The sequence below is a fragment of the Spermophilus citellus genome (assembly GCF_964194105.1).
Source record: "Spermophilus citellus genome assembly, chromosome: 14".
In the NCBI taxonomy this organism is placed as follows: domain Eukaryota; kingdom Metazoa; phylum Chordata; class Mammalia; order Rodentia; family Sciuridae; genus Spermophilus; species Spermophilus citellus.
Genome location: NC_138194.1, coordinates 55,292,950 through 55,314,242, shown reverse-complemented (window position 1 = coordinate 55,314,242; position 21,293 = coordinate 55,292,950). Strand labels below are relative to the sequence as shown.

General features: G+C 33.6%; 2 protein-coding genes across 2 annotated transcripts in view; one reads left to right on the top strand and one right to left on the bottom strand.

Annotated features, from left to right (window-relative positions):
• Positions 1-21,293, bottom strand: part of RALYL (RALY RNA binding protein like) — a gene marked incomplete at both ends in the record, with an annotated part of 341,755 nt that overhangs the window by 185,179 nt on the left and 135,283 nt on the right. The window lies entirely within an intron of this gene.
• LOC308633179 (proliferating cell nuclear antigen-like) lies at positions 9,891-11,005 on the top strand (the record flags this gene model as incomplete). The annotated part of the gene is given in 4 exon segments (XM_081265729.1): positions 9,891-10,088; positions 10,090-10,114; positions 10,117-10,253; positions 10,658-11,005. Coding segments are annotated over 4 exon segments (708 nt in total).

Sequence of the window (21,293 nt, the reverse complement as noted above, 5' to 3'; positions counted from 1 at the left end):
GTTTCTTTGCCTTTTCCAAAATCCAGAGGTAGCCTGCCTTCCTTGTCTTAGAGCACCTTCTTCAATATTCAAAGTGTGTCATTCCTACTACTGGAATCCATCACCATTTCTTCTTTGTCTTACATTTGTTTTTTCTGTTAGAGGACTCTTCTCTCTGTAATCAATGATTGCATTGATCCACCTAAATAATCCAGGATATTTCCAAATTTTATGGTGCTTAATTTAATTATGTCTGCAAAATCATCTTTGGCATATATGGTAAAGAGATTAGGATGTGGACATCTTAGAGAGGTAATTATTCTGTCTACCATAGAGTGTGCTCTAGCTTCCAAATACTCATTTATGTTCATTATGTTCAAAATATATCCCCCAAATTCTTAACCCATTAATGCATCAAAGTTCAAAATTTCATATTCTGTCATTACTTTAAAAGTTTGAAATCTCCTAATCTAAATAGTCTAAACCAGATATAGGAGGAAATCTGAGTGTGGTCCTTTCTGGGGTAAAATTCTTTTTCTGTCTTTGGATCTATGAAACTAGAAAGTTATCTGTTCTTAAAATGCAATGATAGGGCAGGGGTAGAATACCAAGTATAGACATAAAACTTAAAACTGTTTACCAGAAAATAGGAGAAAATAAAGGAATAAGGAATCAACAAAACAACCCAACTAGGAAAATTTCATTAGTTTTGAATGTCTTGGAACAATCCTGTGTTGGTTCCTTAGAATGGATCTCCATCTTTAAGCAATGCATGACTGTATTTAATGGCTCCCACTGAATTAATTAAATCTATGAGAATAAAACCAACCAGTCACATGAGATAATAATAAGAGGTATGAACTAGTCTTTGTTCATAAAACAATTCACATCTTCAGGGCTGTGGATATAGCTTAGTGATAGAGTGTGTGCTCATCATGGACCTGTGTTCAATCCTGAGGCTGGGAAAAAGTTTAAGACAACGATTGAAGCCCAAGGTTTTTCTATGTGGTTCTTATGTAAGTAAAATTTATATTGAAATATAACAAACACACAGAAGCATACACATAATAAATATGGAGCTTAAAACATTTAAAAATAAACATACTACATAATTATTGCCAAGAAGGAGAAATTGCCCACTTCCTTTCCCTTCCTAAAATTAGAATATCCAACCAATAATGCCACAAATTAATTGTGTCCCTTTTTGAACTGTACTATAATCATACTATTTACTCTGTTATTTGGCTTTATTTTTGCTCAAAATTATTTTTTGATATTCAAGCATATTGATGGTTGCCATAATGGACTAGCTATTTTCATATGTGTGTAGTATTTGTTATATCAATGCACCAAAATTAATTTTTCCATTCTACTATTGATGGACTTTGGGGTGGTTTCTATTTGGGGGCTATTAGAAATAGAATGTTATGGATACACTTGTGCTTTATCATCCCTTGGTAGACATGTTTATTCGTTTTTTAGGATATCTACTTTACTGAGTTGTAGAATTACTAATTTATAAGGTATTGTATAATAAGCCTTAGTAGAAACTACAAAGGGTTTGCCTTAATTGGTATAGCTTTATAATGTTTTCCAAATGCTGATAAAAATATACATTTGCGTTAGCAATGTGTAAGAGTTCTAGTTCTTCTACATAGTTTTTTTTTTACCAATGCTTGTCAGCATGTTTATTTTCATCATTTTGTGTGTGTGTATTTACTGGGATATCACTATCGTTTTGTTTTTCATTTCCTTAGTGACTACTGAGGTTGAATACCCTTGGATTTTTGGTCATTTGTATTTCATCTTTTCTAAAGTGCTCTTTCAAGGTTTTCCTCATTTCCTTTTTGAATTTTCTGTGTGTGTGTGTGTGTGTGTGTGTGTGTGTGTGAGAGAGAGAGAGAGAGAGAGAGAGAGAGAAGAGAGAGCGCGCGCGAGAGAGCAAGTGTGTGTGTGTGTGCGCGTGCGCATGCACCCACACACGTGTACATGTTCCTTTTAATTACTTTGTGGGAATTCTTTACAAATTCTGGATAAGGATTCTTTGGATATTGTACATATCTTCTTTCACATTGTGTTTTTTTTCCACACTCCAAATGATGCATTTGATATACCAAAATTCTTACTTTTAATGAAATACATGTTTTCATTTTTTTACCTTATGGTTATTATTTTCTTATTTTTGAGAAAACTTTGCTCTCACCAACATAATGAAAATATGCTCTTATGGTTACTTGTAGAAGCTTAATATTTGTGTACTTTGATCTCCAACCTAATTGTGATTAATTTTTATGTTTGACGTGTGGTAAGGAGTCAAGAACATTGCTTTCCATAGGGAGAACCAATGGACCCACAAAGACCATCCCTTTTCTACTTGTAGTGTCATTTTTGTTATGGATCAACTGACAATAAATGTGTAAATTTATTTATTGATTCTACATTTACTACCCTTAGTCTATAAGTTTATCTTTATTCTATTATTTCATTGCTTAATTATTATGGCTTTAGAATAAGTCTTAATGTCTAGTTGTGTTAAGTTTACTTTTTATTCCTTCATGGTTGCTTTATTATTCTTTGACTTTTGTATTTGCACATTAAATTTTAGAAAAAATAATCATCATTTTTGATTGAAAAGATTATTGGAATTTTATTAGAATTGTATTATATCTATAGATTAATTTGGTAAGGATCAAATTAATTTCTTAGGTCTTAAAATCTGTGAGCAAATTTTGGAGATTTCAGGATAGAGATCTTCCCAATTTTCCATTAGATTTATTCTATATGAAATATTGGAATTTATAATGTCATTGTACATGGCATCCACTTAAAATTTCATTTTCTATATTTTAATTTGCTATTACTATTATATAGAAAGAAAAATGACTTCATGCATTGATCTTTTGGAATTGCTAAACTAACTAAAATTGATTGATATGGACTATATTGCTTTATATTTTCTTTTTTTTAAGAGAAAGAGAGAGAATTTTTTAATATTTCTTTTTTAGTTTTCGGCGGACACAACATCTTTGTTTGTATGTGGTGCTGAGGATCGAACCTGGGCCGCACGCATGCCAGGAGAGCGCGCTACCGCTTGAGCCACATTCCCAGCCCGCTTTATATTTTCTATGTATTCAATCAAGCTATTTGTAAATAAATAATCTCTGGAATGATTATGACCTGCAGTGTAATGCTGAATATTAGTGGTGAGAGTACTACGCTTGTCTCACGTTTGATTTCAGAGTAAAGAGTTTCAATAATTCATCACTAAATACCATTTACTCATATGCATGTGTTTTATTTTCAGAAGCTTCTTGTTCTCTTAAAGATGCTCTCTTCTAGTTTTCCAAAAGGTTTTATCATGATTGGATATTGAATTTGGTCAGATGTATTTGCTGTGTTTACTGATGGAGGATTTTTTTTTCACATTTATCGTGAAACATTTAAAAATAAAATGTCTCACCAGATGTGCATTTCTATAAAACTCCCAATGTGATCACGATGGTTTATCCTTTTTATGGATAACTGCATTTGATTTGCTAATATTTTGCTCTTGTTTAATAATTACACATCTATACATAGGAGAAAGCTTGGAATGTTTCCTCTCCCAGTGGTTTTAACTTATTTTGCATGTGCTTTCTTTCTGCTTGCAATGTCCCTCTCCTCTCTTTCTTCCAGGGAGCTAGACCTGCTTTCTTCTGTGGTTTTCATTGCACCTGCAGGCTTTACCACTTCCACACAACACTGGGAGGGGAGGAAGAATGCCCAGCAATTTGGGAGGTGCTCAATTCATCTTCCTTAAATTAAATGGGGCTGTTCTTAGTTCCTTAGGAATATAATCAGATAATAATGTGGAAGTCTTACTCTTCGTTTTTTAATCTTATTATATCCTTTCTCAATTTATTCTCAATTCAACTACTTAATGATGAAAATAAACTACTCTTATTAAAATGCATAGTTTAATTATCTCCTAGCAAAGACATTTTGAGAGCTAAAACATAAGCTATATTTTCAGCTAGCCAAACATGGCTAGAATGCCCCAGATTCAATCTCCAGAGAGTTATATGAAGAAAGAAACCACTCCGTGCCATCCAGAATGCCATGCTTTATACTTGACAGAAACCAAAGTCCCTTTGGCTTTTCTTCAGTAGTAGTTCATCACAAGCCCATTTATCATCTCTAGATATCTTATAAAGTTATCTTGACAAATAACACAAAATGTTTGTACTCCAATAAAATGGAAGAAAGCAATTTTAACTTTTAGGTTTAATAAATACCAACCATGTGGAAGTTCTCCAAACAGAGCTTTGACTTGCTGTAAAATGTTATAACTGCAAAATGCTTACAGAGGCTAGATTTCTTTTTCTCCAAACCTCAAAAAAATCACTTTTACAAAGATAAGAGTTTTATCAATCACGCCATTCTAAAGCACTTAGGTCATTTTTCTTACTGTACATTCACATTTCTATAACTTGCATCAGTGATAAATCTCTTAAAAAGTATGAAATAACAGATGTCTTCTAGAAAATATGAATTCTCACAAGCCAACCAGAATTTACATCCACTTTCTCCTATTCATTTGATTGTATTTGTTCTAGTTATTTAATTTTTTGCTATAGGACTTAAGACTCAGCTCTTGATTTTATGTTGTTATATGTGAGAGAGGCTGACAACTTTAAAAAAAGTTTGTTCTTTTACACTAGAAATTTCTTAATTCTTTTTTTTTTGGTTTTAAAATATTTTCTAGCTTTATTGAAGTAATTTACAAATAAAATTGTATAGATATCATATTTAACAGGATGCTTTGATGAACATACACACTGTGAAATGATCGCCACAAACTAACACATCCATCACCTCATATGTTACCTTTTCTGTGGCAATAATATTTAAAATCTACTCTCCTAGCACATCAATACACAGTACAGTATTATTAAGTACACTAACCATGCAGTATGTAGGTCCCCAGATAATCCACGTAACTGAAACTTCATACCCTTTGACCAGCATCTAATTTTTCCCACCTCTTAGCCCCTGTCAACTACCATTCTGCTCTGTTTCTATGAGACACTTTAATATGGACACTTTTAGATTCCTTATATAAGTGAAATCTCACAGCATTTGTCTTTTTGTGTCTGGCTAATTTCACTTAGCATCACATCCTCTAGGTTCATCCATGTTCTTGTAAATGAAAGAATTTCATTTTATTTTTATTCTATTTTTAAAGCTAAATTATTACTCTGTGTGTATGTGTGTGTGTAAATACATGTTTCCTATGTATGTAAATATTTATATACATTATTATGTATATTTATTATCTTCTTTATTCATTTATCTGGTGATGAACACAGGTCTATTCATAAATTTGCCAATGCAAATAATACTGCAATTAACATCATGTGAATAGTCTCTGCATACTGATTTCATTTCCTTTGTGGTGTTTACCCAGTTGTGGGATTGGTAAATCTATATGGTCCTATTTTTAGAGTTTTAGGGAACCTCAATACTGTTTACTATATTGGGCACAAGAATTTACATTCCTTCCAATAGCCTAAGAGGGTTTCCTTTTCTCACCATATTCACCAATGCTTGTTCTCCTTTGTATTTTTGATAATATCCATTATAAAATGTATAAGGAAATTTTTATTGTGTTTTAATTTGCATTTCCATGATAGTTAGCTATTTTGCACATTTTTTTTTCACATACGTTTTGGCCATTGCATGTTTTCTTTTGAGAAATATGTTTTCAGATCCTTCACTCATTTTTAAATTGTCTTTTTTTTTTTTGGTTGCTATTGAGTTGTTTGAGATCCTTATATATTTCAGATATTAACCCATTATCAGATATATGGTTTGCAAATATTTTCTCCCAATCTATAGGTATCTTTTCATTGTGCTGTTTCCTAGGCTCTATTGAAGCTTTTTAGTTTGATGCAATCCCATTTTCTATTTTTGCTTTTTCTGCCTATGCTTATAGAGTAATTTCCAGAAAATCATTGCCCAGATCAATGTCACACAGCTTTCCCCTATATTTTTTGTTTTAGGCTTTACAGTTAAGACTTTAATCCATTTTGAGTTGATTTTTGCATATGGAGTCAGATGGGGTCCAATTTCTTTCTCCTGTGTGTAGATACTGGGTTTTCCCAGCACCAATTATTGAAGACTATTTTTTCTTTCTGTGTTCTTGGCATACTTTAATTGGTCATAAATGTGTAGTTTAATTCTGGATTCTCTATTCTGAATGTTCCTTTTTGTCTATAGTTTATTTTTTATTAGAATACTCTTGTATTTTGATTAATATAACTTTTTTGTTATATTTTGAAATAATTTTATCACTGGACACTTATTTTTTTTGTTACCTTTTTAGATGACATATTCCAGGTCTCTTCAAAATAAATACTATACCAACAAGTGATACTTACTTAAAAACAAATGCAAGGTTTATACATAATTGTTCTATATTACAAACATGCATTCTAAAGTTAAATAAAATTGAAAATAAAAAGTCTCAGGAACAGCTATGTATCTCAGTGAGTCAATGGCAATTTGGGGTGTGGTTAAAAATGAAATACCCTGAGTGCTCATTAATCCATCTAATGCTTTTTCTTTTCTTTATCCCAATAAAAGTATAATAAACTAATATGAGTTTATTATCATTCTCATATTTTCCCCATATGTCAAGAGGTTAAAAGAAATGAACAGAGCAAAAAGGTATCAAAAAATGAGAAATGAAAATGAATATCAAAGAATCTCTGTTGCTGGATAACATGAGTATTTCAATTTGTTTTAGTGACACAAGTGTCCTTAAGTTGCAGTTGGAAAGTTAAAGAATATGTAAAACAATAAAATATCACAGCATTTTGCAGAAAATAAAAGAAGTTTAAAAACACTTGGTGTAGAACATTTCATAGAAACCTAAAAGAGAAAATGTCCTACTAGTGAGATATTTAGGTTCAATGATTTTGCTAATTATGCACATATTTTTGCATCATTGCATACTCTGCATCTCAAGTCTTTACTGCATATAATGAAGGTACTTGTCAATATGAAGCTGTGAGTTATTTAAAAACCTTATATTGCATGGTTTTCAAAGCATGAGGCTTTAAAATATATTTAGAAATCCATTCGGAATAAAGCTCATTTCCATCAATAAATAAGTTAATGCAATCATTTTAGTGAATTAATTATTGTTGTTTTCACTCAAGTATTTTTTCCATTGGTGGTGCTTTCTATTATGAGTGTCCTCAGTACATATCTATGACATTCAGCAGAGGAGAGGACACTGGGAAGTGTGAGGCATGAAATGTAACTTCCTTGAGAGCACAGATATTATTTTTCCTAATTCCTCCCATATACCGGATATTCAGTGAGTGCTCCACAAGTATAAAATAAATGAACAATCTGATCTTCCTAACGCAGTGTCATGTATTCAGTAGATGACAATTATCACTGTTAAATCTTATATGCACTATTGCTACTTCAACCTCAGCTTTCTGTAGGAAACGTGAAAATAAAAGGCTTAATTTAAGAAAAGATTCTGATGAAATAGATTGAAATAATTTTCCTCACCTCCTTTTAAATTCTATTTAAATCCTACACCTGTTATTTGTGTTTAAAAATTCTATACTGTGCAGGGCACAGGAGGTTATTTGCATAGGAAATACTTCAAAAAGCTGACAATTTAGCCATGGTAATCAAGAGTTGTTCAGTCTCATATAGTCTGTTAAAAAAAAGTGGGAACAGCAAGGTGTTTTTGTGTAACTTAAGATGTAGGTGGAATTTGAAATTTAGAACTAATGATTTTTTTTCAGTCTGCTGGTAATTTAAAAGAAAAGTAATATCACTTGACTTCCCTCTGAAGCATGCATCCTGAAAAATCTATAGTTCCAGCAATTCAAGGAAGTCCAACCTCCTATAAATGAAGAAATAGAAAGTGATTTTATTTTTCACTTTTGCTATACGTGTTTATTTCTTGAAAAATGCTGTCTGAAGTGGGTAAAGGGAAAGTAGTCCAGGCTAATAATTTAGACTAAAAGTTACATTGAATGTCATAAAGAGTCATCTTATGTGGGAGCCAGGTTAGCCATTGCTCTAAGAAGTTTTCCTTAAAAACAACTTTAACTGAGAAAATAGCTGAGGTAATTGCATTTTTTATTTTCTTTTATTGCACAAAATATCAATAAATACTGCTGGTCTTAAGCATTTTCTATTCAGAAGCAATTTTTATTCTTTTCTATTTCTAGGTTTATCACCACTTTAAATTGTTAGAAAGATTATGTTATAGGCACACTTTTCTGATTCAAAAAGTCTTTGAAAAACACATTTTGCTGTGGTCATTAAGAAATAGGCAAATTATTTTATTCTTGATATTATAGCATACAATTTCTTATCCTCCTTTATCATGCTTTCTTTTCTTTCTTTTTTAAGATCATAAGTACCTTGTTTACTAGGTTTAACTGTTTATATAATCTTCAATCTACAATTAATGCTTTCTGAAAACAATGATGCTATTCATAATGTGTTTTACAAATATAACAATTTTAACTGTTTATTAGTCTATTTAATCAAGGACAAGCCAAGATCATATTTTATTTTATACAGGGTATTGACAACTGTTGATAAACAAGGTAAACCTTGGAGCCTTAATACAAATGGCTCTGATGGAGTCTGCTTCTTTATTCCTTTAATCCCTTATTTCTTCCTTAATATGTGATAATGTGTTATACTTACCCATGTATATGTAATCACAATTAAGGAACTGAAATCATTTTGAGAAGCTATGACATCTGCATTCCCTCCTGTGTTCCCCCATAACTCTGAGCACAGAAGTTCCTCAATAGTTATTTTCTTGTGGCATAATGATTGCATGACTAGCTATTATTTCAGCTTCTTGGAATCCATAATGCTGTTTTAGGATTTGGGGGGGAACATTAAGTGTCATCTATTAAGCATAATTACATTGAATCTTGAAATCATGGGAACAGATTAGTTGACTCACTTGATTAAATGCTATTTGGGACACAGGGCCTGGGAGTATACTGGGAGTGTTAGGACATGTTTTGTATTACAACATCCTCATAAAAAATCCATTAAAAATGGTATGCCTACAATCAAGCTCTGTACATTTTCATGCAAGCCACAAACTAAGATCTATTTCTACCGTATGGACATTTATAAAATCACAAGGACTACTTGGAGGAAGGAATGACCTACGCTTCTAATACACTCATAGTGCAAGCAACCCAAATTTACTATCTGTGTGTCTTCATCTGTGATTCCTAGACTTTAAAATTTCTTGCATCGGAAAAATTCCAAAGGAGAAAATGTTCTTTCAAGTAAAGAATTTGAAAAGAGTATCTCTTAATATCATCATGTCCCAAAGACATACTTTAAAAAAGTGATTAAAACACAGAATAATGAGGGATTCCACATAGTAGCCAAAGTTGACTTTTTGGAGGAAAACTGATGTTTGAATTTTATAGTATTAATATTTGAGGCATAAATAGAATCCAATATTTGTTTCCTAAGTCAAATGTCAATTTATAAATTTTAGTCTGTAATTTGGTTTTGAAAATATTACCAAGGTTTGGGTAGTAATTTTTATTTATTTTAGTTGTAGATGAACACAATACCTTTATTTTATTTATTTATTTTTATGTGGTTCTGAGGATGGAACCCAGTGCTTCACACCTGCTAGGCAAGGACTCTATCAATGAGCCACAGCCACAGCCATGGGTGGTACTTTTTAAAGCAAATCATAAATGAATATTTGGCAAATCATACATAATCCATTCTATTCCCCTACTTGAGGGTCTTTGGTAAGCCTCTATTAAAACAAATTGTTGTGCTTACTTCAGCAGCACATATACCCTAAAATTGGAATCAGACAGAATTAGCATGGCCCCCATGAAAGGATGATATCATCCTTGAATGAGTTTTGCTGGGACATCAACTCTGGCAATGTAAACCCGAAGAGTATGGACTTGTCCCATGAATCCTCAGTGCAGCTTCCTCTGCACTCTGAGGGCTTCCACAGGTACCACTGCATTCGACTGCCACCTGGCCATGGATGTAACCTCACCAGCATGTCCACAATAGTAAAATGTGCTAGCAAATGAAGTCATCATTCCGTTAGTGCTTAAGATAACGTGTACACCCTGGCGGTAGTATTTGAAGGACCAAATCAAGAGAAAGTTTCAGAGTATGAAATGAAGTTAATAGATTTAGATGTTGAACAACTTGGAATTCTAAAACAAGAGTACAGCTGTGTGTTAAAGATGCCTTCTGAGGCCGAATGTTTTCTTTGATATGAGGATGCTGACTCATAATGGTGATGGGGGTGGGGAGAATGGGAGGAATGGAAGAACTTTAGTTAGGGAAAATGGGAGAGAGGGGAAAGAGGGGGTAAGGGGGCAAGAATGGTGGTGGAATGAGTTAGACATCATTACCCTAAGTACATGTATAAGACACGAATGGTGTGAAAATACTTTGTGTACAATCAGTGACTTGAAAACTTGTGCTTTATATGTGTAATATGAAATGAATTCTGCCATCATGTATAACAAATTAGAATAAATTCAAAAGAATAAAGATGGTGCTCCTATGAGAAAGGGTATAAGCATGACAGAAAATTCCAATCATCTTGCACAGAAAGAATAAAACCTTAGGAAGAAAAAAAAAGATACCTTCTGATGAGTATGTACATATATGCCAAGACCTTAGTCACAATGGAGATGTTGCTGTAATACCCTGTGCAGAAGATGGAGTGAAATTTTCTGCAAATGTAGAACTTGAAAATGGAAACATTAAGTTGTCACAAAAAAGTAATGCTGATAAAGAGGAAGAAGCTGTTCCCACAGAGAAGAACAAGCCAGTTCAGCTAACTTTTGCACTAAGGTACCTCAACTTCTTCACAAAAGCCTCTCCATTCTCTCTTGGAATAATACTCAATATGCCTGCAGATGTACCCCTGTTACATAAAATTGTTGACATGGGACATTTAAAGTACTATCTGGTTCTCAAGATCTAGAATGAAGAAGGATCTTAGGTATTATTAAATTCTGAGGAAATAAAACTAAGCTCTGCAAACTGCTTCTGAGATGCCATCATGAACTGAAAGTCTTTATTGCCATCAAATATGTACATATAGATATGTACATATCTATATATGTAGATAATGTTTTCTGTAAATAACCTATTTTTTTCTCTTCATTTTCTGTACTTTTAAGAATAAAATCCAAAGTCAAATCTGTCCTTGTTAACCTAGAAATACTTCTGCTTTACTAAGAAAACAAATTATTTAAAAACTTTAGGGAAAACCAATATTGAAATTGGTTACATTTAATATGAATTTTTTAAAAAAAGAAATTCCTTAAACTAATCTCTAAAGTGATCTAAATCATCCAAAGTTACATTTAATTAAAAATTTTAATAAGTATAACTAAGAAGTTTCATGGAAACAAATTGTTATGTTAAATTGAAATAAATTTTAAGAATAAATTTCTCAAATCATTTGAAATCGGCAAAAGAATAAATTTTGTTTGTAAGGTTTTATATTTTAAAAACCCTTCATCGTTACAATTTAACCAAACATTTATATTTTTAAGAACTCAAACTTACTAAACAGTAAGTGGCACTAAATTTTATGTCTTCCTTATTTTTTTTTTACACCTGAAACATTGGTACATATGATCTTTTAATAAAATTTTAGGTAAAATTAAGTAAGACTAAATGGAAGAAACCAATTTAAATCAAACTGTGTTTATTTTGTAGAAAATCTTCTACAATATTCTACAGTCTTAGATTTTGTGAATAACATAGTAAACAATCACTGAGCACACTAACAGGCAAATAGGGGTCATATTTTTAAACACAAATTTATTGAGTATGCTGTACCTGCTAAAAATATTAGAAATAAAAGATGAATTGTCTTGGCTGCAAGAATTAAACAGCCTTGATGAAATAATGATCATAAGAATTATCTTTGAATTACTTATAAGGATATTTGGTAATCATCCAGATTGTATATGATTTGGCCTGTGGAAGAAGTAGGAAGACCCAGAGAGAGCAGGTGTGATATTTGGAGTGCGGTTGGAGATGGGGTAGAATTGAAACATATGCAGTAGGGAAGGAAACGGAAAATTCAGGCTCTAAATTCAGTGTTCCATTGGAACCCATAAATCCAGAAAATCCCCACTTCTCTGTTGACCTCAGTTTGACCATAGGAAAAATTAATGATTCAAACCCTTAAACATTTAAGTTCTTTTTCAGTTCTCAAAATTCTACAACTTTTTTTTCGATACCTTAGTGAACTTGGTAAAACAAGGTCTATGCAAAATCATCCAGCAGAATTACATGAACACATTTCCAGAAAGCAGAATCTTTTGGTGTGAATATACTATGAAAGTTCTCACACATTTTTTATATTCATCACTTTGAGAAAGATGAGATCTCTGACATTTCTCTCCTGAAGTCCCTTTTAAAATGACAGTCATTGGAAGTTGTTAATTGATGTCCAAATGCTATGTTCAAAATAAGTTGAACGTCAGTCAGAAAGAATTATAAATAAATCCCTAAATGGAAAAAGTATTAAGAACAAACAAACAGAAGAGCTTTGGAGTCCTCCAGGCACATTTTAGAGGAAAGATATTAGAATTGATCTTGGGCAGAAAGTTCATGACTGGGATCCCACAATCAGGAAGAAATCAGGGAAAGAGTTGGAAGAAAATGGGATTTAAAAAAAATTCTTTTAAATATTTTTAAAAACAGTAAAAAGTCAGAGAAGATGACCTGATGTTAAAAAATTATTAAACTCTACTGTGAAAGATAGGCTCTCAAGAATTTTGATGTCAAATAAGAAAGAATCAGAGTCAGTCACCTTGGGGTGTTTTGAGATAGATTAAGGACGATGAACATAAAGACAGTGAAAGACTAAGAATCAGTTTTAATGAATATGTTTAGTTTGCAAACTGCTCTCTATATGGAGATACATTAAAGAGTGAGATATTTCATGTTTAATGAATATATTTTATTTTATTTATTTATTTTAAAAATATTTTTTAGTTGTAAATGGACACAATACCTTTATTTATTTATCTTCATGTGGTGCTGAAGATTGAACCCAGGACCTCACACATGCTGAGTGCTCTACCACTGAGCCACATCCCCACCCTGTGTTTAATGAAAGTTAAATAAAATTATGCTTGTCTAACAAGTACATAATTTTTTGAGAATTTATCATTTATTCATCTACATAATGAAATCAGCATAAAAGTTAGGCACATCTCCTTCGATGATGATAGAAACAGACCCTTCACATAAAGGGCTGGAATTGACATATAAATTGACTTATTATACATTAAGCTAAAATAAATCCTTGACATTTTCTGTGGACAGACATGATGAGTGGTAGGCTCAGAAGCCCATGGGTGTTCCAACATGGAAAGTCCAAGTGGCCTTGCCCAAGCACAAAAACTACACATGATCAACTATAGTGTCAACATTGAATGAAAGAGGAAAACATGTTGGTTTATTTACCTTTGGTTTTAAATGGATAGTCATAGTGGACCTGGTGAGATGGGACAGAAAAGGGATGGTGTGACAAAACCCACACCAGACTTAAAGTTCTGCCTTCAAAACCCAGTTTTCTATACCACACTAGAACATTTCCAAGCGTAGGACCAAATTTGAATTTTCTTTGTGTCTCTTGCAAATAGCTTGGTATCATAACATAACAAGCCTCAATAATCATTGAATGAATAAAGAAAAATGAATGAATGAATGTGATATTGAATAAGTCACTTAACTTCCGTCAGCTTTCCTGCCAAATCAATTTCATTTATCAGTGAATTTCTCTGGCTTTTTAAAAATAGATTTTGCAACATCTTATTTATAACTTCATTTACTTTTTTTATGTAGTGCTATGGGTAGAACCCAGTACCTCACACATGCTAGGCAAGTGCACTATCACTGAGCCACAATCCCAGCCCTCTCTGACTCTCTTTTTTATTTAAAGAAAAAAAATTATATATATATATATATATATATATATATATATATATATATATACCACTGAGCTACAGCCCAAGCCCCTCTCTCTGACTTTTGATTACCTACATTTTTATTTCTTTATGTTGTTTGATTTTGTTAGTTTTTTAATATACTACCCTGTTATATAGGATCATTTCTGATCTTGAATAACACCAGTATTTTTTCATTCCACTACCAGTCAGGTTCTAGTATCAGTCATCATAAGTAAAATTACTCTGTCATCTTTAAGTTTTCTGTCACATCCACTTACCAAGATGTGTCTGTAACTGCGTCTTAGCAATCTGCTTGTCTATTTGCTCTTCACTGTAATTACCCAAGTATAGATAGTCACTCTATAAGTGACCTTGCTATCTTAACAAACTGATCCTAAGTGTTTTCTTTGCCTAACATTTAAATTTCCACCTACGTACATTATTCTGTAAACAATGGATCAACTTTCAAATAACAGTTTTTATTCTGGCTCTTCTCTCTGTTTTAAATTATCTCTCTCCATACACATATACAGACACACCCAAGTTTTACCCCTTGAAGACCTTTACATAAAAACTCCATAAATACTTCCTTCTTTAACTCTGTTCACTGGCTTAATTTATTTATAGGCTCAATTTGTTGCTCTCCCTCGGCCCTTACCATAATGTTAAAAGGACAATACGTGATATGTCTTAATCATATTTGAATTCCTTAAACCTACCATAGTGACTATTCAGTAAGCATTTGTGGTTATCATATATAGAGAATTCACCCTGATGATGGCTTGACAATTTTTTTTTTTTAACTTTACAATGGTGCAAAGTGATGTGCATTCAGTTACTGTATGCTGGATTACAATTCTGATCTCCCAGGCTAGGGAAATGTAATACAGTATTCTCTGATGATGCTGGGTAGCAGAAGTAATCCACAGTTCCTATTCAGCCACATGATCATGAGGGAAAACAACTGATATTCCACAGTGTACTGCGTTGCCAGCTTGTTTAATATCATGTTTTGTATTTTTGCATTCAATTGAGTCTATAAAATGCCCATCTGTGTGTTTATAGATATTCCCTATTTTATTACAAAATAGGTTTTGTGTTAGATGACTTTTTCCCAACTGTAAGCTAATGTAACTGTTCTGAGCACATTAATGGTAAGCTAGATTGGGCTATGATGTTTGGTAGGTATATTGAGTGCATTCTGACTTATGATATTTTCAATTTGATGAATTTATTAGGTTGTGACTCTATCGCACACTGAAGAACATTTATATCTTGTCCTGCATAGAGCTCTGTGAAAGCCAGTGGTAGTAATCTATAAAATAATCTCCTGATAGTATCATGTTTGTTTGTTTTTTTCATCCAAAGAGGTAGGTGGTAGGGAAAGGGGACACAGAGACTACAAATACTTACAAATAACTTACATTTAAAACTTGAGAAAGCATAGGAAAGGGTTAGTTCCATATTTGCAGAATAAATAAATTAATAAACTTTAAGCACAATCAACTTGCCATTTCCTTTTTTAATATTTATTCTTAAGTTTTAGGTGGACACAATATCTTTATTTTACATTTATGTGGTGTGAGGATCAAACCCAGTGCCTTGTGCATGGTAGGCGAGCACTATACCACTGAGCCACAACCCCAGCCCAACTTGCCATTTCTGTTAGCTTTGTAATTCCTTTATTTTTTGTCTTTTAGATTTGGGAGTAGAGAGCTACAGGAGAGCACAGGAAGGCAAGGTGGCAAAGAAAAGTTTTTTATTTGATCTCAGATAAATGCTTGCAGAGCTGTGCTTCAGTATTCTCAATACTTGCTACAGATGACTGTCACCTGGAAAGATTTTTAAAAAATACTTAGAGTTGGCACCATCCCCCCAAATTCTGATTCATTTGATTTTGGATGGTACAAAGATTTTTTTCAACTCTTCAAATGATACAAATATGAGGCCAGAATGAATTGCTCTGCATCATTTTTAATAACTTTCCACCCGACTCTGTCTCTCAAAATGCTTGCCTTCCCGTAGTACACTATTCATAGTGTTAAAGTATTTTTCTGTGTGTATTTGTGTGTATTGTACATTTGTTTGTATGGTGTGCATAATAAGCAAGCCCATGTATATGTGTGTGTGTGTACATATATTATATATATAATGTATTCACACAAATGGGTATAAAAGTTCTTTTTTGATGATGCAACTTTACTACTGTCTTCTCAGAAATAAGCAATATAGGTTACCAAAGTCAAGAGAGAGAAAAACAGCCAAGTATTTCATATCAATTCAAAAATATGTTGTGGTAGCTGGATATGAGTGTCAGAGCCAATTCTTGATATAAGAAGAGAGCCAACTATGTTTGGCAGAATCAAAGTTCTATTATCTCTGTTTTCCTGAAAATACACATAAAGATCCAAATGTCTGCCCATGCATGTGCTAGGAGGGTGACTGCTGGTTCTCACTGTACTAAGACCAAGCACATCTATATTCCAGAAAATACTAGATGAAGCCAAAATTGGTCCAGTATTGCTTTTCATTCTTTGTTGCCAGATGGTTCCTTTCAGCATGATCTCTCATTTGAGAATAGAGCTGAAAAATAGCTTAAATCAGATGGCTTAGTCAAGACCTGTGGTTTTCCTTATTTTTTATTGTGGAAAGTTTTATATGCAAAAGCTAAAAGATAAGTATATTGATTACCATCTATCCATAACCCAGCTTAAAGAACCATCAGCTCAGCACAATCTTGTTTCATCTGTTATCCAAAGCCAAATTATTTTGAACCAAATCCCAGACCCAGTTTTATGTTTTCTTAAAGTGTCTCCTCATGGACACTTAAGATTAAAATTTCTTTGCTCAAACAAAAATCATAACACTATCATCATGTCTCAAAGCATTAATAATTATCTTAAAATCATTAAAAATACAGTTGGTAGTCAAATTTCCTTGGTTGTTTTGAGAATGATTTTCTTTTCTTAAAATTTATTTCTTACATACATGACAATATTGGAGTTCATTGCATTCATAATCATCCATTCACAGCACAATTTTTCATAACTCTGTATATTGAGTATGTTCATGCCAAATTATGCCATTATATATGCAACAGTGCTGTTTTAGTCTATCACCTTGGCCTGTAACCTGGAAATATAAAAATAAGCACAATGTCCAGACAGCCTGAAACCATTAGGACTCAGAGCCCTTGCCAGGCATCCCACTTGCCGTAAGTAAGCTGTCTTCTCTGGACACAAGTCAGAGTCAATCTTGCAACACCTGCTTTCACTCTTTCTCCCAGTCCTTGTCTCTGTATGGAGCCCATAACCAGCAGCAAACTGAGACAAAAGGCCAAAAGAAGAATCTGGCTAAGAGACAGAGACATGTCCCTCCCTTTTTTTTTCCTGCCCCAGCTCCTTTCCCCACACCTCCTCTCTTCATTACCATGTCTGAATAATCCTAGCCACAGAATGCCTACTGACCTCAGTTTTCTTTTAATTTCACTTTTCCTTATTTGCATCTTTTTATAATTATGTGCCATTCACAGACATTTCATCACCTAACAGACAAGACATCAACTCTGGATCATAAGTTTTCCTCTCACGCTGTGTGCGTATCCATCATCTTCCAACAAACTGTAGAAACGAACCACCTTCTCTGTGATCAGTAGGGCTGATGATTATCAATCCTTAGCATACTTCCCCTTTCTAAAACTAGGTGGCTTATCCACAATTTCCTGTGTATACGCTTCTTTAATTATCAAGAGAGGATGAAAAAGTAAAAGAAAAAGATATATATATATATATATATATATATAATATATATATATAATATATATATATATTATATATATATATTATATATATATAATATATATATATATTATATAATATATATTATATATATATATATATATATATATATATAAAATTTACACATAAATGTCTATAAATTCAAAATAGATGTATACTTAAAATACAGTGACCCCCTGCCCTTCTAACAAAGTGTTCTTTCACCTGAAATTTTCTCTGATCTGTTTTCTCACTTGACTTTCTTCCCTCTAAATGTCATCTTCTAGAAACCAGTTGAAGGCATTCATCAACAGGTAGATACCTTCCTATCTCTTTGGACTGGGTTCTGTATGGCCTTTTAAGTCCCTTCCCTACTGTGATGGAAGATATGCACATGAGGGCTGCCCATCTGCCTTAGCAAGAAGTCTTCTAGGAACTCATAACTAGTTTCCCCTGGCAGTAGTGCTAGGATTCTAGGAAGGGAGATAAATTTCCACACTTCTTATGAGTTTTTGGTTACCTAGGGAACATGTTCCTTTGTCTTCTGTAAAAGAAAAACAATCTGATAAGTGGATAAATAATAAGAACTGAAAAATAAATATAAACATCCAACTAGCCCAAAAGAGGGAGTGTGAATTTCTTAAAAATTGGTGCAACTATGAAAATTAACAACCTAACAGACATTGCTCTAGACAGTTTTTGAGAGTTTAAGAGACTGAAGAAAATCTGAAACTGATCCAATTCAAAAAAGTAATTGCCATCAAGACAGCCCAGAAATTTCTAGATTTGTTGCTATAGGTCTGTCAAAGCCTGTAGATCTCAAACTGCTCTTAAAAGTATACCAAAAACAATCTCTACAGAGTCAGCAGCTAAAATTTCTTTTATTCTCATAATGTGGGCTATAAAATATTTTTTAGCATTATGTAAAACCTGACTCAGCGGCTTAGAGTGAGCTCATTTTTGCCACATAAAACATTTTCCCATTGTCCTATGTATTTTAGAATAATTTCAGCTATAAAATTATAATCAGGGTCAAGCAAAATGGAAGTGAAAAACTCCCAGGCTCCTTTAGATATGTCATGGGAAAATAGCCAATTGATTTATTTCATATGGCCTCTTAAACCTAATGTATTTTCAGATATAATGAATTTTGCTCATTTTATATACATTTAAAAATCTACTTAAAATATGTAGATAGCAATTTCTTTAATTTTTGCAGTTACACTAATTATAAAAAGTTCACACTCAATTTTGGATTAGTTTGTATGCTTATATTCATTTTTAAAGTGTAATAATACATGGGAGCTGGAAGGAATGGCTAAGGAAATAATGCTAATACAATGTGAAGCTACTTTCTAGAACACCAGATTTCTTTTCCATTTCTTTTTAATGTGTTTCCAAATCTTATATGAGTATTGAAAATGTGTCATGAACCCCAAACAGAATAAACAAGTTTAAAACTATATAAAATCAATCACTATATTGTTTATGAATGGGTACCTGTATAGTAAAACAAATAGTAAAGTGTCAAGATCAACCAAAATTCAGCATGGTGATAACCTCTAGGGAGAAAAATGGGAGACTCAAAACTTTCAAATGTATTAGCAAATTCTTTTTCTCAAGTATTTATTATTAGTCTATAGATTGCATTTATATTTTTAAATATATCTAGACATCACAATAAATTCCTCCCCACACGCATTCTTCAGCAAGTGATGGGTAACCAACCAGACCACTTATCTTGCATCCCAACAACAAGCAATGAGGCCTGATGGCTTCACCTGCAGGAGTGTGTGTGAGGCAGGTGGTGCAGAGGGCAGAGATTGCCCCAGCCCACTGAACCCCAGATTGTTTGCTCCCTGATGCCCAGGTGAGAATGAAAGAGCTTTACCATATTAAGATCTCAGCCCTTGGTGCCAGTGATTGGGTCACAAATGAGCCCCTTCTGCCTCTGTTGTTTTAAAATCATGTCCACTCCCCTCTATCAGAGTTTGGATACACTGGACCTGAATGCTCATCCCAGGTAGGCCACTAGCAACTGGGAGGCTTTCCCAGACACCCCAAATAAGTTCAAGCCTGCAGAGGTCTAGATTCTTCCTTGACAGTTTAAAGAACATTTGGAATTTCTACACATGATCTTTCTACTTCCCAGCAGAGTCAGGGTGCCTTCAGGTACAAATGAATCCTTAGTGTCTAGCACAGGATGTATGTAATGGTTTGTGTCCTGGAAATGGGAGGAATGGCTAAACCCCATGAATCTTTCAGGCATGACCCAGGTACCTTGAGAAGTCTTTTTTTTTCCGTGGCACCCTTAGTCTCCTTGCTTCTTGTCATGGGTCCTCACTGCCTTCATGCTCTCTGTGTCATGGAAGCTTGCATGCTGACTTGCCTCTGAGCATTTGCCAGGCCCCAGCCTTCATTGCCTGGAATATTCTTCCCTCTTCCTTCAGTTTATTTCAACATTTGAGATATTATTAGATCCTTCACTGCCCTAGTCTTAAGGGTCCTATTCTACTTCCACCCCAAAGTCACCTAGAGAACAGCCTAAAATGATAACCAGATGCCGATGATTTGTTTGGGAGGTGAAAATGCAAGGCACTGGGAGTGAGAAAATGGAATTTGGGGTAGGAAAGAATGGAAAGTAATAGAAGGTGATGCCCAGGCTGGGCATGCTTTATGAGACGTCTTTGATATGCACAGTAGATGCATTTATTGGCAACTTGGGAGATATCGCTATAGACTGTATTGTTTAGAAAAATGATACCTCATGGAAAGGAGAGAAGAAGACAGAATTTATCTGCCTGAACTACTCTTATCTCCTATTTCCCAATAATCAAATTTTACTTTATAAGTATTAACTCCCCCACACTTGAAAGTTACAAGAAGAAATATGGCATGCCAGATACCATGCCCTATCATGGGGGCATTCCATCCACATCTGGAAGTGATGGGACGAGATTGAAACTCTGGGCATGTGGATGGTGAGTGCCAGAGAAAATCTGACACACTGCATAGGATGTGTCTAACATCCAATAATTTTTTTTTTATCAAACTAGGAAACAAGGCTGATATCAATCAAAGACTTTGCCAAGGTCACATGAATAGTAGTAGAAAATTCAGGATTTGAACATAGTCTAGTTCTAGATATTGTGGAAGACTAAGGTAAAGTACGTGAATTTGTAGCAAAGTAGAGTCCCTAAAGAATTTCAAACTAGAGAGTGACAGGAGATGAAGAGATTTTTAGGAAAGCTCTCATTCTATACTGTGCTCCACATTCCCATCTGGCTAAACTTTGCAGAAGTAGGTGGCCCCAGAGAGGTCAGGGCATCTGAGACACCTAGGCCAAAGCTTCAATCAGGCTTCAAACTGCCTCCAAATGTTTGTTATCATTGAAGACTACATCTATCAGACCCCAGCTGGTCAGAGGCAGGCAGGATCTGAGGAGAAAGGCCAAAATGAGGGAAAGAGGAAGTTGAACTAAAGACTAGGAGCAAGAAGACCATGTGTCTGTCCTTGTTGG